Genomic DNA, 17,487 nt, shown 5'->3' on the forward strand with positions numbered 1-17,487 from the left:
ATATATATACACTACCTGTGTATCCATTGATTATACAATTAGGATGGCACACAAGGAAAATATAAGAGTTAAGCATAGCTTATAAAATCAAAAGCATAAAAGGTAAAGTCTGTTTTTTATACTATACACACGAATTAATTTCCTGAAAGTGTATCAGCTACTTTTTTTACGTAACACAGCAAGAATACATGTTATCAAACTAAAATCAGTGATATCTGAATGCATAACACAGAAATTTGGGGTTTTGGCTTTTGCTTTTCTAAACAACTCTAAAGGCACACTTCTGTAAATACTTCGCTAATTTTATAAATCTCAGTTTTTATATTAGGGCCTACTATAATTAAAATCGAATGCAAGGAAGCTTTCTCTACTACTGCTTCTGGGAGTTGGCTCTATACATGGTAATTTAGAGAATCTAGATATTTTATAAATCAAGTGACTGGGCTAAACAAAGGAACTGCTAGTCCATATCTTATATTTGACTTGACTTGAAATGTCTCTAAGAAAAATACAATGGATGTGTTTGCCACAGGCTAACACAAATCTTTGCTGCTGATAGACATAAGGTATAGTAAGTTATTTGTTCAGGTAAGAGTTTATGATTTTCTCTGGAATTAAGTGTGTTGTGTAAGACACGTAATTAGAGTAATTCTTCTCACAGGTTTTTGTTTTTTTTTCCTATTTTCCTTAGGTGAAGCTGTAGGATGTAAGAAGTAAAAGTCACATAATAAACTAATGTGATGTAGCATTCTAAGCTATGTAGGTCAAGGATGGCCTGTCGTCTTAGCCCTAAAAACTGTGAATGGTTATCTTCATATTCCTGATAGCCACCTGACACACATTCATGAAAGCTGATGGGGCATGGTGCTCAGGGAGTAGTTCGTAGACAGACAGTAATAGTTTTTCTCAGTCCCCACAGTCAACTGTCAGTAGGGCTGAACTGAGTATTCAGCTGAGTCTTAGGCTGTCCTAGTAATGTCTGCCTTAATTGCCTATGCCAACTTGCTTCCTCCCACTGAGGAGTCACTATACTGAGCTGCTTCTGTGCCACAGTAGCTTTGCTGACATTCATGGCATGTAGTGCTGACATGGGAACTGCAGCTGAAATACCTGTGAGCAATATATGGCTACAAGATTTTTCACAGCAAGTGTAGATGAAAAAAATATTCCTTACAACTACGGTGCTCTCAGAATGTGAATGCACAACAGAAATACATGGGATTACAACTTACCACATTTTTAGTTTAGGCTCTAAAGGCATTTCATCAGGAAGGAAAAAACTGTGCCATTTTATGGATTGAAGCAGTTCTGGAGACATTTTTTGAGAAACATCATAATAATGTCCAAACTTTATAGATGTTGTTGGGCTGGTCTGTGAAAACAGCAACAGTGATTACAATAATCTATTAGATGATTATCTGTCATAAGAAAAGTCACAAAACAGACGCTCTCCAACAGACACATTACCTACCTACTTCTGCGTTTAGTGATTACCAGTATTAAAAATAAGGAAAATACCTACTAGAAGATAATCCTAATCTTACTGGTGACTGAGAATGGAAGTGCAGAGATCAAGGAATACTGGTAAGCAATTTTCAAATGTGCTTGCCACAGTACCACTGAGCAAGAGTTCTGTCACTTCTGAAATCACAATCTCCAATTAATAGAAAAATAAACCTGAGAAGCTTTAAAAAAAAAAAAGAAAGCAGCTCTGATTCTTACACAGAATGAAATGCTTTTTTGTTTGTACCTCAAACAATGGAATATTGAGGAGTGACTGCTCCAATGATTTTCAATGATTTTTCAGTAGGTTATGTATCAACTTTCAACACTCTACTAAAAAGATATTTTTTTTTTAAACAGGCCAATATATACATCTCATCAGCTATCTGAAAACTGAGAAGGCTTGTGTTTGTATGTAAGGAAAGCTTTTTAGAACAACTACTCCTCCAATTTCAACATTTGCTTTTCTTGCTAAAAACAGGAATGACAAAAAGTATGCTGAATTATTACACTGGGATTGCAACAATTTTTTTTTGCACGTTGGACAGCAGATTATTTAGTTTTAGCTCTGAATATTACATGAAGCATTTGATTTTCATTAAAGTTGGTGTTGTTAATAAAATAAGCACTACAGCAGAAAAGACTGTAGTCATGCCAGATATATCCATGTATTTATAGCTAGCTTTCTGAAAACAAGCATGCTATGTACTTCCACAATTTTATTTTATACTTTATTTTTCCACATAGAGAAGGGCTCCTCTGAAAGTAATGCCTCCTATTTTATGATGTTGACCCAAGACATCACAGCAGATGGTGGTAGGGCTGTAGAGGGGCCCCTGAGAAAATGGCTTCTGCCATGGAAGCGTGGATGAAGCAGAAGTGTGTCATTGTATGCCAGCACGTGGAAAAAATCGTGCCCACTGACATTCACTGATGCTTGCCGAATGTTTATGGAGACCAAGGAGTGGATGTGAGCACAGTGAAGAGGTGGGTGGTGCACTTCAGAAGTGCCTACAGTAGGTCGCTCCCACTGGTGTAGTGAGTGTGGCACGTAGACTCTTGTTCGTTACTGGTGAATATGGCTAACGGTGGTGAAAAAGAATGTTTTGTAGCTCAGAATTTCCTCTATCAAATAGTGCTCTTGTGTGCTTTGTAATGATTGTAGTTTTCATGGAAATAAATAGGAGGCATTACTTTCGGAGTGACCTATGAATATTAAACTGTTACAATTAGTATAACTTGTTTTAGAGTAAATATTTTGAAATAATTTAATTACTGAATGTTAGGCCTGGTCAGTTATCAGAGAATATAACTAATAAGAATATTGCAGTATCTTTCCTACAAAAACAGAATAACCAAACGAAACCCCAACTTTTCATTATTTTAACGCAGACTACTAATTTAGCATTAAAAAAGAAACAAAATTGCCAATACACAGTTATAAAAGTTGTATCACTTTTACTAAAAGAACAGGTTTTCTAAACCAGCGTTCATTTACCAGCAACTGAATTTTAAAGGAAGAAACATAGCACAACACAGAGGTCCAGCAAACTGAACTCTCAAAATTTTTTATGTAAAAGTACCTTTTTTTAAAATGAGGATCCTGAAAACAATTTAAACAGGGGCTGTTCTTTGGCCTATAATCTATTCTTTATCCGGATTACAGATCAGAGTGTTTTTACTGCAATCTCTGCCAGAGCTCATCTTTTTATTGTGTACTTCCAAGCCCCCTTAATGTTTTAGAAAGGCCTTGACTAACTGAACTTTGATCTGATGTCTTCATTGAGAAAAGCTCCAGGTTGCCCATTTCAGATGCAAATCCTTACTGAGGCCCAATAGAGTTTAGTAAAGACAGCAAAAAAGAAGAAACAAGAAGTTTCCAGGATCCTCTTTGAGAATCCTGAGGCACATTGGTGTCCTTAATCCACCCTGCTGCATGGATTAAGGTAGGTGATAACCTCTCTTGATTCAAAAGAATAAGCACAGTGCCTACAAACTGGGTGGAGACTAGGATTTGGCTATAATAAAACACCATGCAATAAAAGCTCGGGCTATGCCAGAAGCCTATGAATAGGCCTCAATGTACTGCATTCCCAGGCTTAGTGGGGAAGCTTGCAGAAAGCCTACCTGAATCAAGTAAGCATGAATAATCTGCCTTAGCAGAATGACCATGGAGAGCGTGAAGCAGAAACTTTCCATTCCTCTTAAGTTTGATGTGATAAATTTATTAGTGGATTGTAGGCTCAGGTCTGTTCTTTCCTGGACTCCTGTTTTGCACAAGGAGAAATGCACTAAATTGTCAGTGAGCAGAGTGTGCTTTTATGCTACCGTCTGCTGTTAATGTTTCTAATTGCAATACTAATGTGCTAGAAATCTCAGATTTAGGATGAATCAAGGCAGAAAATTGATTTCATGCTGTGACAGTTTATATATTGCCCCAAGAACATAAGCAGTTCATTCAGAAAAAAAAAAAAAAGAGAAAACACAGTCTTGCATTGCAAAACAGGCTATCCATATACTCAAAAGTTTAAATTAACCTCTGGAGCAGATGAAAGCTAACAAAGTGGCAAAGGCACATGAAGCAAAACCAGATCTGTTACTCTGACAGATTTCTGATATACCATCTATCTGTTTCTGATGTCCAGGGTATATGCACGTATGTAACGAGCAGTTGTGACAATTATGAAGAGGTCTGATGTAATTATCATGCATAAATATCACAAAAGCCAGTCACCTAGCCTGTTTGTAAGAGGTCCAGCAAAAGGAAAGTTAATATCTAAGCTATGAACAATTACCTCTTAATTACTTCCAAATAAAAACTAAATTAGGCGTCGAGAATACCACCAAGACAACTTCTACTCAGCATTCTTACTACATGTACAGCCAGATCCCAGACAGAAAAGTTTTCTGCTAACATGTTCAGAGTTCCAGTTAGAAGTACAACTACTTTCTCTTTCACGCTTGAAAATTTTTGATAGTAGCTTTTAAAAATGTACTAATTTCTTAGCTCAATCCATTTGGAAAATATGCCTTCAAATTTTATTCCTTTTTTTTTCTGTTGAAACAAAATTTAAAGAATTAATTACAGCTAAAGCTGTTAATTAAACGATATTACAGTGTACAGTAAACCATCCAGAGTGCTGTATGGCAACATCAAAAATTCTCCTCCATGGAGTATTTCTACCAGTCTACTAGAATATTCTGAAGTGTTTTTAACACAGAAGGGTTAAGAACTAGACTTATTCATTTTTTTAAAATGAAATCTATGCATTAAAATTTTGCACATCAACTATTCAGAGTGATCATATTCCAATTTAAAAAAGCTTCAGCAATAACAAAGGAAACACCCTGCCAAAAATTGATCATTCTATTTTGCATAAGCAAATTTTAATAATTGAGGACAAATACTTTAGGTATTGCATTAGAAAATACTCTAGTACTGGATTGAGTAACAAAGGGTGAGTGCACACCTAGCCAAATTATTTGTTTTTCTGTTTTGTTAAAACATCAGAACACTGTTTGTTCACCACGTGCAATTCTTTCCATATCAATGTACTAGGAGTTCTGTTAGATTTCAGATCAGACGGTTTATTTTGGGGATGGTTCAAAGAGGCACAGCAAGCTCCACAATAATAAAATTGATGAGATTATATGATTACCCTGGAGGCTGTTTGATTTGGCATGTCACCATATATAAGTCTTTTCTGACACAACTATATAGCCATGTCTGTGCAATTTCACAGAAAACCAAACATGCCAAGCCTTATAAGATCATTTTGTCACATTCCAATTATGTTTTTAAGAATATGACTGAACTTACTAGGCAGTTATGACTAAAACTAGAATTTATAAAACATGTGGGCTAGAACATATAGGCAAAACAAGTTTTCTGTTCCGGATAGTCAAAAATGCTGTAATTTTATTAAAAGTTGATTGTGCCATTAAATTAAATAAGATGCCAAGAATGCCAATAAATTAAATAAGCCACAGGAAATACATCATTCACAAAACACTAACAGCTGTAAACTCTGAATGACTGACCACTGTGCTTGTTTCTTGTATTCTCCCTGCACAGCGGTTAGTTTCTAGTGACGGTGAAGTTGATATAATTTCAAGTGCTTACTTTAGTTGTTATGCACATGGCTAAGCAAGTCAACAGCTTGCTTCAACACAATGCTTTCATTAAAGAGATCTAGTAAGCGCTGTCGATCAAACCTTCATTAGCCATTTGTGAACTGCTACATCTAGGAGAAGTTTCTAAGTGACCGAATCATTCCAACTTTTTTAAATAATGCTCATAGAAAAATCCCAAAGCAATTCATTTGTCTTCAACATTTTTACTGTCTATATTAAATTTTATATTTCCTGTCAACTCTCACATTCCTTTCTTTCTGTGTCTCTAGTAATCAAAACATATATTGTTCTAGGATGATTTACTTTCAGGAGGTAATCCTGTAGCACTGTCCTGTGCTGGAAGGCACTTGCTCTGCAAGAGCAACAGTTATGAAATACCAAAGACTTACCTCCACTTTTGGTGCATTTTGGTAGCGCCAGGCTATTTGCATAGAGTCCTGACAATCTTCAGACTTGGCAGCTGTCGCTTCTACTCGTTCAGTTATGAAGTTATCATCAAGCAAAGGGGCTGGAAGTTCCTACAGGTGAAAAATGAAGGAATGTCAACTACCTGGTTTTAAACTAATGGTTTTAAACTAAGACAGGGCAGGTTTAGGTTGGATGTTAGGAGTAAGTTTTGCACCCAGAAGGTGGTGAGGTATTGGAACAGGTTGCCTGAGGAGGTTGTGGATGCCCCATCCCTGCAGGCATCCAAGGGCAGGCTGGATGTGGCTCTGGGCAGCCTGGGCTGCTGGTTGGCGACCTGCACACAGCAGGGGATTGGAACTGGATGAGCATTGTGCTCCTTTTCAACCCAGGCCATTCTATGATATCTGCCTAAACATCACACCAGTTCAGATTTTTACCCAAAGAATGTATGTTGGTCATTAACGTGCTTCTCTTCATGTAGTGGACAGTTCCAAAGTCCATAAAAAAAACTGTTTAAAATAATTGTTCTGAAAGCTCAGATCATATTAAGCGTAATGAATCCGTGAAATTATTACACACACACACAAAGATTGCACATTTATAAGAGAATGCAGAATGGAAATACAATATTGTATATTGTACCATACACAAACAGTACACCTTGAGCGGCATCCAGAATTCCTGTTTGCCCATTTTTCTTCAAAAGCTGGTCTCTTAAACCATTCTGGAGAATAGGTAAGCTCCTTGTATCGCGAATTTGAATTTAAGCCTATTTGATAATAAGTTCACATTTTCCTTGCCAGCTTTTCTAAAACTTTTAAAAGCATTCAGCAGATTACTATAGCATATAGACACAGGCTGAAGATTACTGTAACAGAATGGTTTGAATCCTCTCTTCTACTATCCATCACACATATCTACTAATGACAAATACCTCATGAACACAAACAAAGGAGCAAAAGGAAGGAACAGGCATTTAATTCTTAAGTTTCAAATACAAATGTTTCTTGTTTGAGAAAACACGCACTGCAGATAGGTGGGCATAGACTTGGATTAGAACTTATCACAAACTTTCTGATAGTGCAGACTGTTTTGTACTGCTGAAAAAGCAGGTGGATGACAAACATAGCGCTTATGCAGTGTGCTTCTACGTCTATGAGATGTGTGAAATACAGCAATTTTCTGACCCATCTTTATCACTCATCTGTGTGGCAAAGCAACTCTTTATCTGCTTTGAACAGATCAAAACTGCGCTTAATCTTAGCTTTGCTTAAGTGAAGTCTTGAGAGAGAGCAGTGAGATGTGGATATAAAAGAAACACACCGGCAAATTGTTAGAAGAATAATTTTGATTGAAATATGGGTTATATACGAAACACAGAACATAGGCACAGTTGATTAAAAAAAAATCTATACAGCGTTCTGTATGGGCAAACATGGTATCAACACAGAGAAATAAGACAGATTAAATAAGAAAGATTAACTGAATCCATGTCAGGTTTTGCATTATACTAATTTGGAATTAAATAGCACAGGAGAGATGTAGTCCAATAAGTAACCTTACAAACAACATGCATTATTTTGTTTCTTCAATGTAAATTATCATAATACCTACAATTAGTGACAAAATTAAGAACAAAGGCTTCTAATTTTGGAACAGTTGTTTCCCTCTCTCTCAGTGGTTGGCCAGTGCACCCTCTGAGATTAAAGGTAACGAAAACTAAGAAAACTTCTATGTGATTGCTTCAGTAAAGTTATAGGAAAGAACTGTATCTACATATTTCAGCAGTGAATAATTTTAATGTATTTACTTTGCTTTAGCAAATGAATTGCAAAAGCGTTGGGGAGGCTCAGATTTCCCTGTTCAAAAGTAAATTTCCATATTTTTAATTAAGGAAACAATGTAATAATTTACATTATCTGCCTTCTCAACTGAAAGAATTTCTTTCTAAAGAATGAATCATAACCATATGTTAAAAAACAAAATAAAACAAAAAACAACTTGCTGATTAATTAGCCTGTATTTCCAAGGATGTTGTTTAACTCTTGCTATCAGCAGAATTGTGTTTATGAAAGAACAAAATGAGCTAAGTGATAAAATAAGTACCAATGGAAAATGTTAAATGTCCAACTAAAACTGAAATGCAAAATTCAGGTTATTTCAAATCTATTCCCCGAACTGTAAGTTTGCATTATATTTATTTGGACAGTTTTGTGCTATGTTATATGGTATACATATAGCCCTAAGCAAAATTTACAGGTATCTTTTCCTTCCATTCACCAACATCAGCTGTCTCCCACTGCTCTTTGCAACTTTTTATAGCAGTGGCTAACCTCTGTTTCTCTGGAAAGAATGTCAGACACATTTTGGAAGATATCATCAAATCCTGTCTAAGCACTTCATCCCGCTCTGAAATTCCCATTGTTTCAGCTCTCACTGCTGATGCAATCAGTCACCACCTCACCCTGCTGTACTATGACTGGATAGCTATTGTGCCATCTGCAAAGCTGAAAGCCACGAAATGCCATGGTTTACCACTCACCTTACTGCAACTTAAAGAGAAAAACATTCCCAATCTTTTCTTAAAGGTATTGAATAATTTCCTCCTCCAGAATCACCAACTGCATTGCTGTTTTTTTGACAAAAAATTTGACAAAGAGAAGTTTGAGACAGGGACACTCAGCTATATACGTTTGCTGTCATCACAGACAGTGCTTTCGTAGGTTTCACACGGAGTATTTTATGCTAGAACAAAGCAGAGGTCAAGAGAATAAGAGATGAGTTTCCCCAAGCATTACTGGGAATCTGCAAGCTCCTCCAATACCCGTGTGACACCAGAAAAGTTCCTGCCTTGCACTCAAACACAGAACCGTTCCTTCTTGCATGGCACGATGCTGAATGGAAGACGTTACAAATTGGAAGCCAGGACTCAGCAGCAAGGCAGTTAGCACATGGGGTCAGCTCAGCTCCATCTGGTGTTGCCTTCTCCCTTGCCACCCTACAGAAGGGACCGAGAGCACATGAAGAACTCTACACCAAAGGAATGCTTATTTTCCCCAGCTGTTTTTCCAAAATGCTTTCACTCAATAACTACTTTGCCTTGTTGAACAATGTATTCTGGATGTACCATGTTCTTTTGTCTCTATGAAAGAAACAAGTTCATGTAATGCACTTGGACTCAAAACATCACTAGTGTTACTTGGTCTCACAGCCATATCATTTTTTTATCCCAACATTTTAAATAAGAATATTCCTGGATCATTCTTGCATGAGGTGGTTATGAACTTTATTGCCTCTTAGTAAGCTTCTTAAATATTCTAGCTGCAACCTGGAAAAAGCAGTCTGCCTTTGGTATTTTGAAGACCAATCGCTTCAGCTCTACTGCATGCATTAAGTTGGTTAAATACTTTCTGAGACATCGTACTTAAGTGTGAACAGGAAACATATATCAATCCCACTGATTACCTAAGTATACTGATAATGTATGTTTTAGGTAAAGGTCCACAAGCAGAACTAGTAAAAATTGTTTCCTCCAGATTTGCATTTTAATATCATCTCTGTTACCCCAGCTTCTCTTAAACCTTTTTCCCCACTATTTATGCTAACCTGAATGAAAGAGAGGCAAGATACTGTTTGAATGCCTATGCTGATGGGAAGCCAACACGCATGCATTCATTAGCCTGGCAGAAGATTAAATAGAATGGATAAATGTCTGCTAATGTAGTTATTCCTTGGGATGTACGGATTCACGTTTCCCAGTACATAATTAAAAAAATAAAATAAAAAATTCCACTAGATTCTTGTAGAGCCACGTTTGGAGAGGGAGAAAGTTTAAAATCAGTTAGTAGGCCTGGGACTGAGGAGAATTAGCAAAGAACACAAATAAACCTACTCTATGGACAATATTGAAAACACTGGCATTAACATGATGCAAACACTTAGTCGTCTTCTTATCTTTATTATAACTAGAAATGGAATAAAAAGCCTTCCCTTATTCATGCACCATTCAAATTAAATGCTGTTCTTTGTTTCAAGGAAGTAACTCTTTGCAAAACTGTATGTAAGCGACAGCATACATAAGCAAGAGAAACTTAGGTACGTTCTCAAAGATAAAGGCTGTGTGGCTGGGCACGTACTGCTCAACTCTTCAGTGTTAGGAAAAGTTTCCTTATGGTCCAAGAAGCACAAAGCATTCAGCATTTCTCAGGTTTTTTATTTTCATTCTTTTCAAAAAAAGGAAAAATATAAAGAGTTATGGAAAGAATGGAGCAGATCATCAGCCAAACCAGCCCCCAAATAATTCTGTCTCAGTTGTACAGAAATAGAACTGAAGGCAGTACAGCTGGACACGCATGGAGAGCAGCGAAGGACATGGTTTCAATGAGTGACATTTGAAGATACCTGAACCTGGGCTTTCCCTCAAAATATCTGAGTATGAAAGTGTATGGGGCTGCTGAATCACGGCCTGAACCTCTGATTGATCACCTGAGGCGAGCAATGAGTCAGCCAGGGGAGCACAGGTGAAGGCAAATCACCTGTGCTGCAGGAAGGGGTGGAGCCTGGCTGCACCTCTCCTAGAGCCATTTAAGAGCTGACTGCCAGTGGGGATGGATCTCTATGGAATCCGCTCTGTTGGAGTTCATCTTGCAAGCCTAGGACAGGGTGAGTGACTTTCTCTCATTATTCTAATAGAAATTATATTAGCTAAGCTACTGGATATATATATATGTATGTATGTATATGTATCATCTGTATATCCATTGATTATACAGGAAGATTGCCTGGATTTGCCCAGAGAGGCTGTGGATGCCACGTCCATCCTGGAGGTGGTCAAGGCTAGGTTGGATGGGGCCCTGGGCTGCTATGAAATTGGAGGTTGGTGGCCCTGCCTGAGGCAGGGGGCTGGAGCTTCATGATCCTTGAGGTCCCTTCCAACCTGGGCCATTCTGTGATTGTAAATCGGGGCTTTAGCATATCTCCTTTTCTCCCGGATCACTTAGAAATTACAAACACAAACATTAGTTGCCAGTAGTCTTATTATATCATCATTTGTTTGAGGACTAGACATCTCTACCGTAAATAAAAAGCGCTGAAAATTCTGCTGAGGTTATCAGAAGGATAACCCCATTTTGATAATTTCTGAATCCAAAAACGATTCAGAACAGTTTGCCTATTTAGGATTAAATCAATCTATATTCTTAAAATGAAAATCAGAATTTTGGAATACGAGATTAAAACATCTAAAAGTTACTTCTAGAATCTGGAACTAAAAGTGCTCACTATAAAAACAGAAGACAAAGAAAATGAGAGTTAATTTGTCAGCCTATATTATCTCTGTTAAACCTATTTCTGCTTAAAAGTATCTCAGCTCCCACATCATATAGCGTTGAAAAGCTTTGGGACTGACAATTTTGTGGCATAAGTGTGTCAACTCCTGAGAACTGTTACATTCTCCCGGGCTAAAAAAGACAAGTCTTTCGTAAGGTATATATAAAAAAACAAACAAACAAACAAAAAAACAAAGCATGTAGCAGTGCATTAGTTAAAATACATTAAAAATGTATATACAACATCACTTGAGGTCAAATAAAATATACATTTGCTATGCAGTATGAAAACACAGAAGGGAGAGAAGTGCTAAAGTTATTAAGCATGGTGTGGCTGGGGCATCCATCCATGTCTAGAGAGAGATGCATTAGAAAGGAAAAGAAAAAAGAAAAAAGGAAAAAAAGAGAAAAGGAAGTTTTGGAAGTTTTTTTTTCCAAATTAATTCCTTCCTTTTAAGACAAGGCAACAAACTGTTTACCTAAAGTGTTCAGACAAAATGACAATGCAACTACAATATTTTTCCCCACAAAGCAAGCTGATGACGGTTTTATTGCAAACAAGAAGTAATTTATTTTGTTAATAAATCTTTTATCTGCGTAATGAAATGATGTACAACCTGCATCTGCTAGCAATCTAGGTCCTTCTGTGTTCACTGCCACATTACTTTGCTTGCCTTGTGTTGGCAGATGCACTAAGAAAAATCAGATTCTAACAGTTTGACCTCTCTCACTTCTTATGTTCTCTAGGGGATAATAAAATCCAAGATACAATCCCACAGCAGTTAATGAAGCTTAACCTCACACCCTCTTAATTACCAATGCATTACACCAACTATAGGCATCATACTCCTCTCTAAGCTATTTTACATTGCTAAAGAAGTACTACTGTGCTATTATTTAGCAACATAATCCAAGCTGTATGTGAAATCCCACTTATATAAAATCCTTTGATCCTTATGGGTTTTGATAACTATATAATTAATAGTACTTAAGAATTTTAAACATTATCTATTTCTGCAGCAATAAATATGTTGTTCACATGGTTTTATGCAGCTATCTCACAGTGTAATATTGTTACAGGTCTGGCTAAAGAAACATGGGAAATAACTGCGATTCGCTGTTGATCTCTAATTGCAATGATATTTAAAGAGTTTAAACTCACGTGAATTTGAGGCTTTTTCATTATGTTAATCTTTAGTATTTAAAGGACACCAGATGGTAAGTAAGGAAGGGTAAATATTTTCTTTTCAATAACGTATTATATAAATGTCAGTTTAAAGGGCCCTACTCCCAAAAGGGAGGAGGATTCTATTTTGATTGTAAACACTTGTGAAGACAAGGTCTATTGTTAAAGAACACAAATGACTGGATACAGAATTTTTTTTCTTTCAGAGCCCCTTGTACCACCATGTATTTCCATCTCCAGGTAAGGTCGTTAGTTGCACGGAAATTTTTCTTTGACATTGAAAAGTACCAGCCTCGAAAAATGAGAATTGTGTGAAGAGAAAAAGGGAGGCAGAATTCCACTGTTTTATGGAATAATAATAATAAAAAAAAGCAGTTAACAGAAAGTACTCTAAGAGTTTTGTTTTGTTTTAAATTGAGTGAATATATTCTTTGCTTCACATACACAGAAGTTCACCCTATAGCCATGCCATTCTGTAGTAACTCTTTGCTATTACTTCCTCCCACTATGGCTCCATTTCACAACCAGGAATGCATGAGAATATTAGATAATGTTTTCTTACTTATTTCATCATTTTCTGAATCAGTTCATGATTTCTTTTTAAAACAAAAATGCAACAAGAAGGGGAATGATGGACCAAGAAAACCAATGTGAAGACACTAAATAAAATAAAAGTACCCTTATCCAAACTTCTCCTAACTCTGCTGCAGTGTATAATGCCCTGGCCTGAACAGATTTCATACCTAACAAAAGCAAACATAATTCATAAGCAACTTCAGGGATAGTGAACTATTGCTCGCAGTGCGCAGCTGAGAATATTCCTTCTACAGATCTACCGAAATGTCTTGTAGAATAGTTATTTTCCAACACTGAAGCCTGGAACTTTGCTTATTTTAAAACAACTATGCTTGTGCCTACAATACATTTAGTAGGCAAAGAAAGATCTTTGTTTAAAAATAAGCTTATCATTTCAGTAGTAAGGTGAAAGAAAATAACCGAATAAGCAGCCAAGGATTGGCAGAAAGGAAACACTAAATTTAAGCCTGGTTCTGGAAAACCTTTTTATTGAATTGGTCCAAACATTTGACATGTAAAAATGTGTCAAGTTCAAAGTAGTTTTGTAACACTGAAAATTAATGTAATTAATATAATTATTTGAGCTTAAGCTTTTTTTTTTTGGGGGGTGTGTGTACTTTTTTTTTTTAAAGAAACCTGGAAATAACAAGAATATATCTTGCTAAGTTCTTTCTGCATTCTGCTTTTCAGTAGGAAAAGACTAAGTGTGCATCTTCTATTCCTCAGGTCAAGTCAGTTTAACCAGGTTGCTGGAAACTGAATTTTTGCAGGCTTTTTCAAAGAGCACACATAAGCAAAATGTTGTATTTGAAGTATACTTTCACTTTTTTTTGTTTTAGAATAAGTTTGGGATGGGTTTTTTGTTTTTAAGTAAAACTTTCTGCCAAGTCTTTTGACCTTGCTTTTCTTGTTAAATAAACCATTATACTCTTCCACATGCACCTCGCAACTTCCTTACCAAGTGATGTTGCATTTTTGTCTTTTCACTGTGGTTCTCTTATGGTACTTACAAGTACAATGACACCAGACATACAAGGTGAAGACTGAGTTGGTGACAGAGCTGAAGGGGAGATGTAGGACTTGATTGGAGATGGAATTCTGGGGAATGCATTTCATTTTAAGAAGGCTATCCTGCCTAATCTAGATAGGAAAAGCATCCTCTTTCTAAGTAGCACTCTCCTGGGCTACTCCGAAGTAAGTTTTCTTGGACTATTAGTCTTGGAGGAAGTGTTCTTTAGCCTCTATTCTTGCATGTGAGCCTCCAAAAAGACAATCTTGAAACTACAGAAGTAGATATATGGGGATGTTCAAAGGAAGACACAGTCCCCATGTTAGCTTTTTCTTTCAAAAACCTAAGATTTCCTGTGCAATAAACACAGCCATATTAAATTTTGCATTCCACTCTCAAACACATGCGCTACATAAAACTTCAAAACAATTGGCATTAATTTTAAAGTTTTGAATTATAACAAAAATTATAAGCACTGAACACACTGAAACAAAGAAAACACTCAAGAAAAAAGAATCTTTTTTTCTTTACCAGTCTCTGTTTTTCAGCTTGAGTAAATAGTTTTTCATAATTTGCGGTCTAAACTTAATCAGATTTGGTACTGAAAGTGGAACTCCAAAATATAAGAAGGCTGAAGGAAACATTATTGAATTAATTTTGCATTTACCAATGCAATCGGTTTTGTTTTACGATCGATCAAAGAAGCGTACCACACGATTTCTTATGTTACAGTCTATTTGACTCCCACTTCTTATGCTCTTATAGTTAAAAGTTATCCTTTGTTGAAGAATATAAATTGAACAGAAATGCTCTTAGATGTTTAAAATACTTTCTAAAAACAGCATGTATATAGTTCTGTAGGTTTTACCAGAGGTGTATAATTTTTCAGCATTACATCTTAATGCCAATTTCCTGAAGGAGCTTTGACTACAAAAGGCATGAATATGTTTTCAAAGGATGATGGATAAATTGGTGGGTGGTAATATAATATATCTTAGGCAGCTGATCAGGGCTTTTTATCCACTGCTTGTCTTTTAGTTATACACAATTTCAAGATAATTATGGTCTATAAGAATGTCTTTTCCCCTTCCTACTACCAGCAATATTTGTCTTGGTTATAGGTTCAAGAAACTTCCAATCACATCATAAAATGAGAATAGGGCAATTGTGGCATCTCAGCAAAGAACTATAAATAGAGTGACCACACAATAAAGACATAAGGCACATAAAGGATTGTCTTTATGTCAAATAGCTAGAATACTGTAGAATATACTGAATCCATACTTCAATTTTATAAAATAAAAAACAAGCACAAGTAGGTTGACGTATTTCAAAATCATTGTTGCCTTTCCAGCATATAGTCCATTCAGACATTGAAAATAAATTAATTGCTAACCTCATTAAATAAAATGCAATCTTATTCTCAGTGGTCAGATACGTTATATCAAAAGTCTGACTTCATTTTTCTGCCAATAGAGGACTTGGAGCACCTGAAGGTCCTCTCTTTTAAAGGTCAAGTAAAGCAGTTTGCTTCTATGATTTTGACACCTAACTGTTGCCAATGCCAGTCTCAGACCAACTTTGCCAGGTGACTTCTTTTAAGATAATACATCCTCGCTTTTCAAGAAGTACCTCAGCTTGCCAACTGTGAAAGCACATAATTTTCTAGTTTGATGCCTAGCATATTACAGGGTTACTTCACTGAAACAATTTCAAGACAGCAACACAAATCAGAGAAATCAACTCTATTGCACGTTGTCTGTTAAGTAAATGAAGTATTGAACAGTTGAGGTAAAAGCAGAAAAGCATAGGCAAGAAAACTGCTGGATATGTAAAAACACAAATGGAGAAGGAAAACAAGACAAAGTTGTTTTCTTCAACTTTCCTGCAGTAACATTGTCCACCTCTTCAGAATTAGTAACACCACCACAGAGGAATGTAGTTACCATTACCTAGTGGCTATACCTACAAGTAAGAAGGAAAGCATTCCAAAATCAGACAGCGGAGCTCAGTGACCGACATCAGACTGACTGACCAGAACTTCAAGTTGGTACAAAGATGGAAGTATATAACAGTGCCTGTTAGCAAGCAACAGCAGAATGAACAGGAATTCTGAAAATTATGACAAGCTATAAACAATTTATTTAAAGGTGAATAAAGAATGATGAAAAAACAAATGCAATGACCATTGTTGGTCAATCAGTCAGTGATTTTATTAACACTTATTTAAGCACAAACATTAATAAAAATATGATATTTATTATGCAACTCATAGTTCACAAAACAATTCTAACCTATTTGTTTAGATTTGTATGGGGCTGCTGAATCACGGCCTGAACCTCTGATTGATCACCTGAGGCGAGCAATGAGTCAGCCAGGGGAGCACAGGTGAAGGCAAATCACCTGTGCTGCAGGAAGGGGTGGAGCCTGGCTGCACCTCTCCTAGAGCCATTTAAGAGCTGACTGCCAGTGGGGAAGGAGCTCTCTGGGATCTGCTCCATCAAGAGTTCATCTTGTGAGCCCAGGATGGGGTGAGTGACTTTCTCTCATTACTCCAATAGAAATCATATTAGCCAAGCTCCTGGATATATATATGTATATATGTATGTATATATACATACATACATACACGCACACGCACATACCATCTGTATATCCATTGATTATTCAAGATTTTACTATAAAATAAAAGAATACATGAGAAAAAATTAATTTCTAAATCAAATTTTTTGAGGATGAAGATTGTTGAAAAAAAAAAAGTTAAGATTTTTGTAACTACAAGCATATTGTTTCATTAGGAATATACATTTTCATGAATACTGGAGATAATATTGAACAAATGAGGCACAGTCTACGATCGCCAGGTAGTGAAAATGAAAAGCAATCATCTTGACCAGAAATAGTCTCTGAATACTCTTAAAGAAAATACGAGGCTACACTTGATGCAGAAGTAATCAGCAAATTATACATTACTTGTGTTATCAGAAAAAAGAAGCATTAGAAAGATATAAAATATTTAATGAAATTTTCTAAGATTATCCCCTTGCTTCTGTATTTTTATAGTGTCGATGAGGACTGTTTCCCTGTAGTGGAAAGTATCAGTGTTTGATTAGAAGCTCATTGAATTCTGAAAGGAAACTTTCTATACAACCTGATTCAAAGACGACCATATCGCCTGGCATAAAAAAGCCAGTCAGAATGAAAAGGCTGAATAAAAGAGGTTTTACTTTAAGATGTTAAATGCTATTCTTCTTTTTAATAAGAAACTGAAAAAATATCTGTGCTAGTTGTATGCTGCTTCTCTTCCTCCCCAGTATATTAGAAGTTGCTCCACTACTTTGTGT

The 17,487-nt window shown here is 36.2% G+C and overlaps 1 protein-coding gene across 1 annotated transcript in view; it reads right to left on the reverse strand.

Moving 5' to 3' along the window:
- Positions 1-17,487, reverse strand: part of ELP4 (elongator acetyltransferase complex subunit 4) — a 122,624-nt gene that overhangs the window by 96,493 nt on the left and 8,644 nt on the right. The window contains exons 4-5 of the mRNA XM_031553355.1: positions 6,027-6,155; positions 1,233-1,372 (exon numbers count right to left, since the gene is read on the reverse strand). Of these exons, the coding sequence (XP_031409215.1) occupies positions 1,233-1,372; positions 6,027-6,155 (269 nt within the window). The remainder of the gene's footprint in view (positions 1-1,232; positions 1,373-6,026; positions 6,156-17,487) is intronic.

The sequence above is a fragment of the Meleagris gallopavo genome, chromosome 5, assembly GCF_000146605.3.
Source record: "Meleagris gallopavo isolate NT-WF06-2002-E0010 breed Aviagen turkey brand Nicholas breeding stock chromosome 5, Turkey_5.1, whole genome shotgun sequence".
Lineage (NCBI taxonomy): Eukaryota > Metazoa > Chordata > Aves > Galliformes > Phasianidae > Meleagris > Meleagris gallopavo.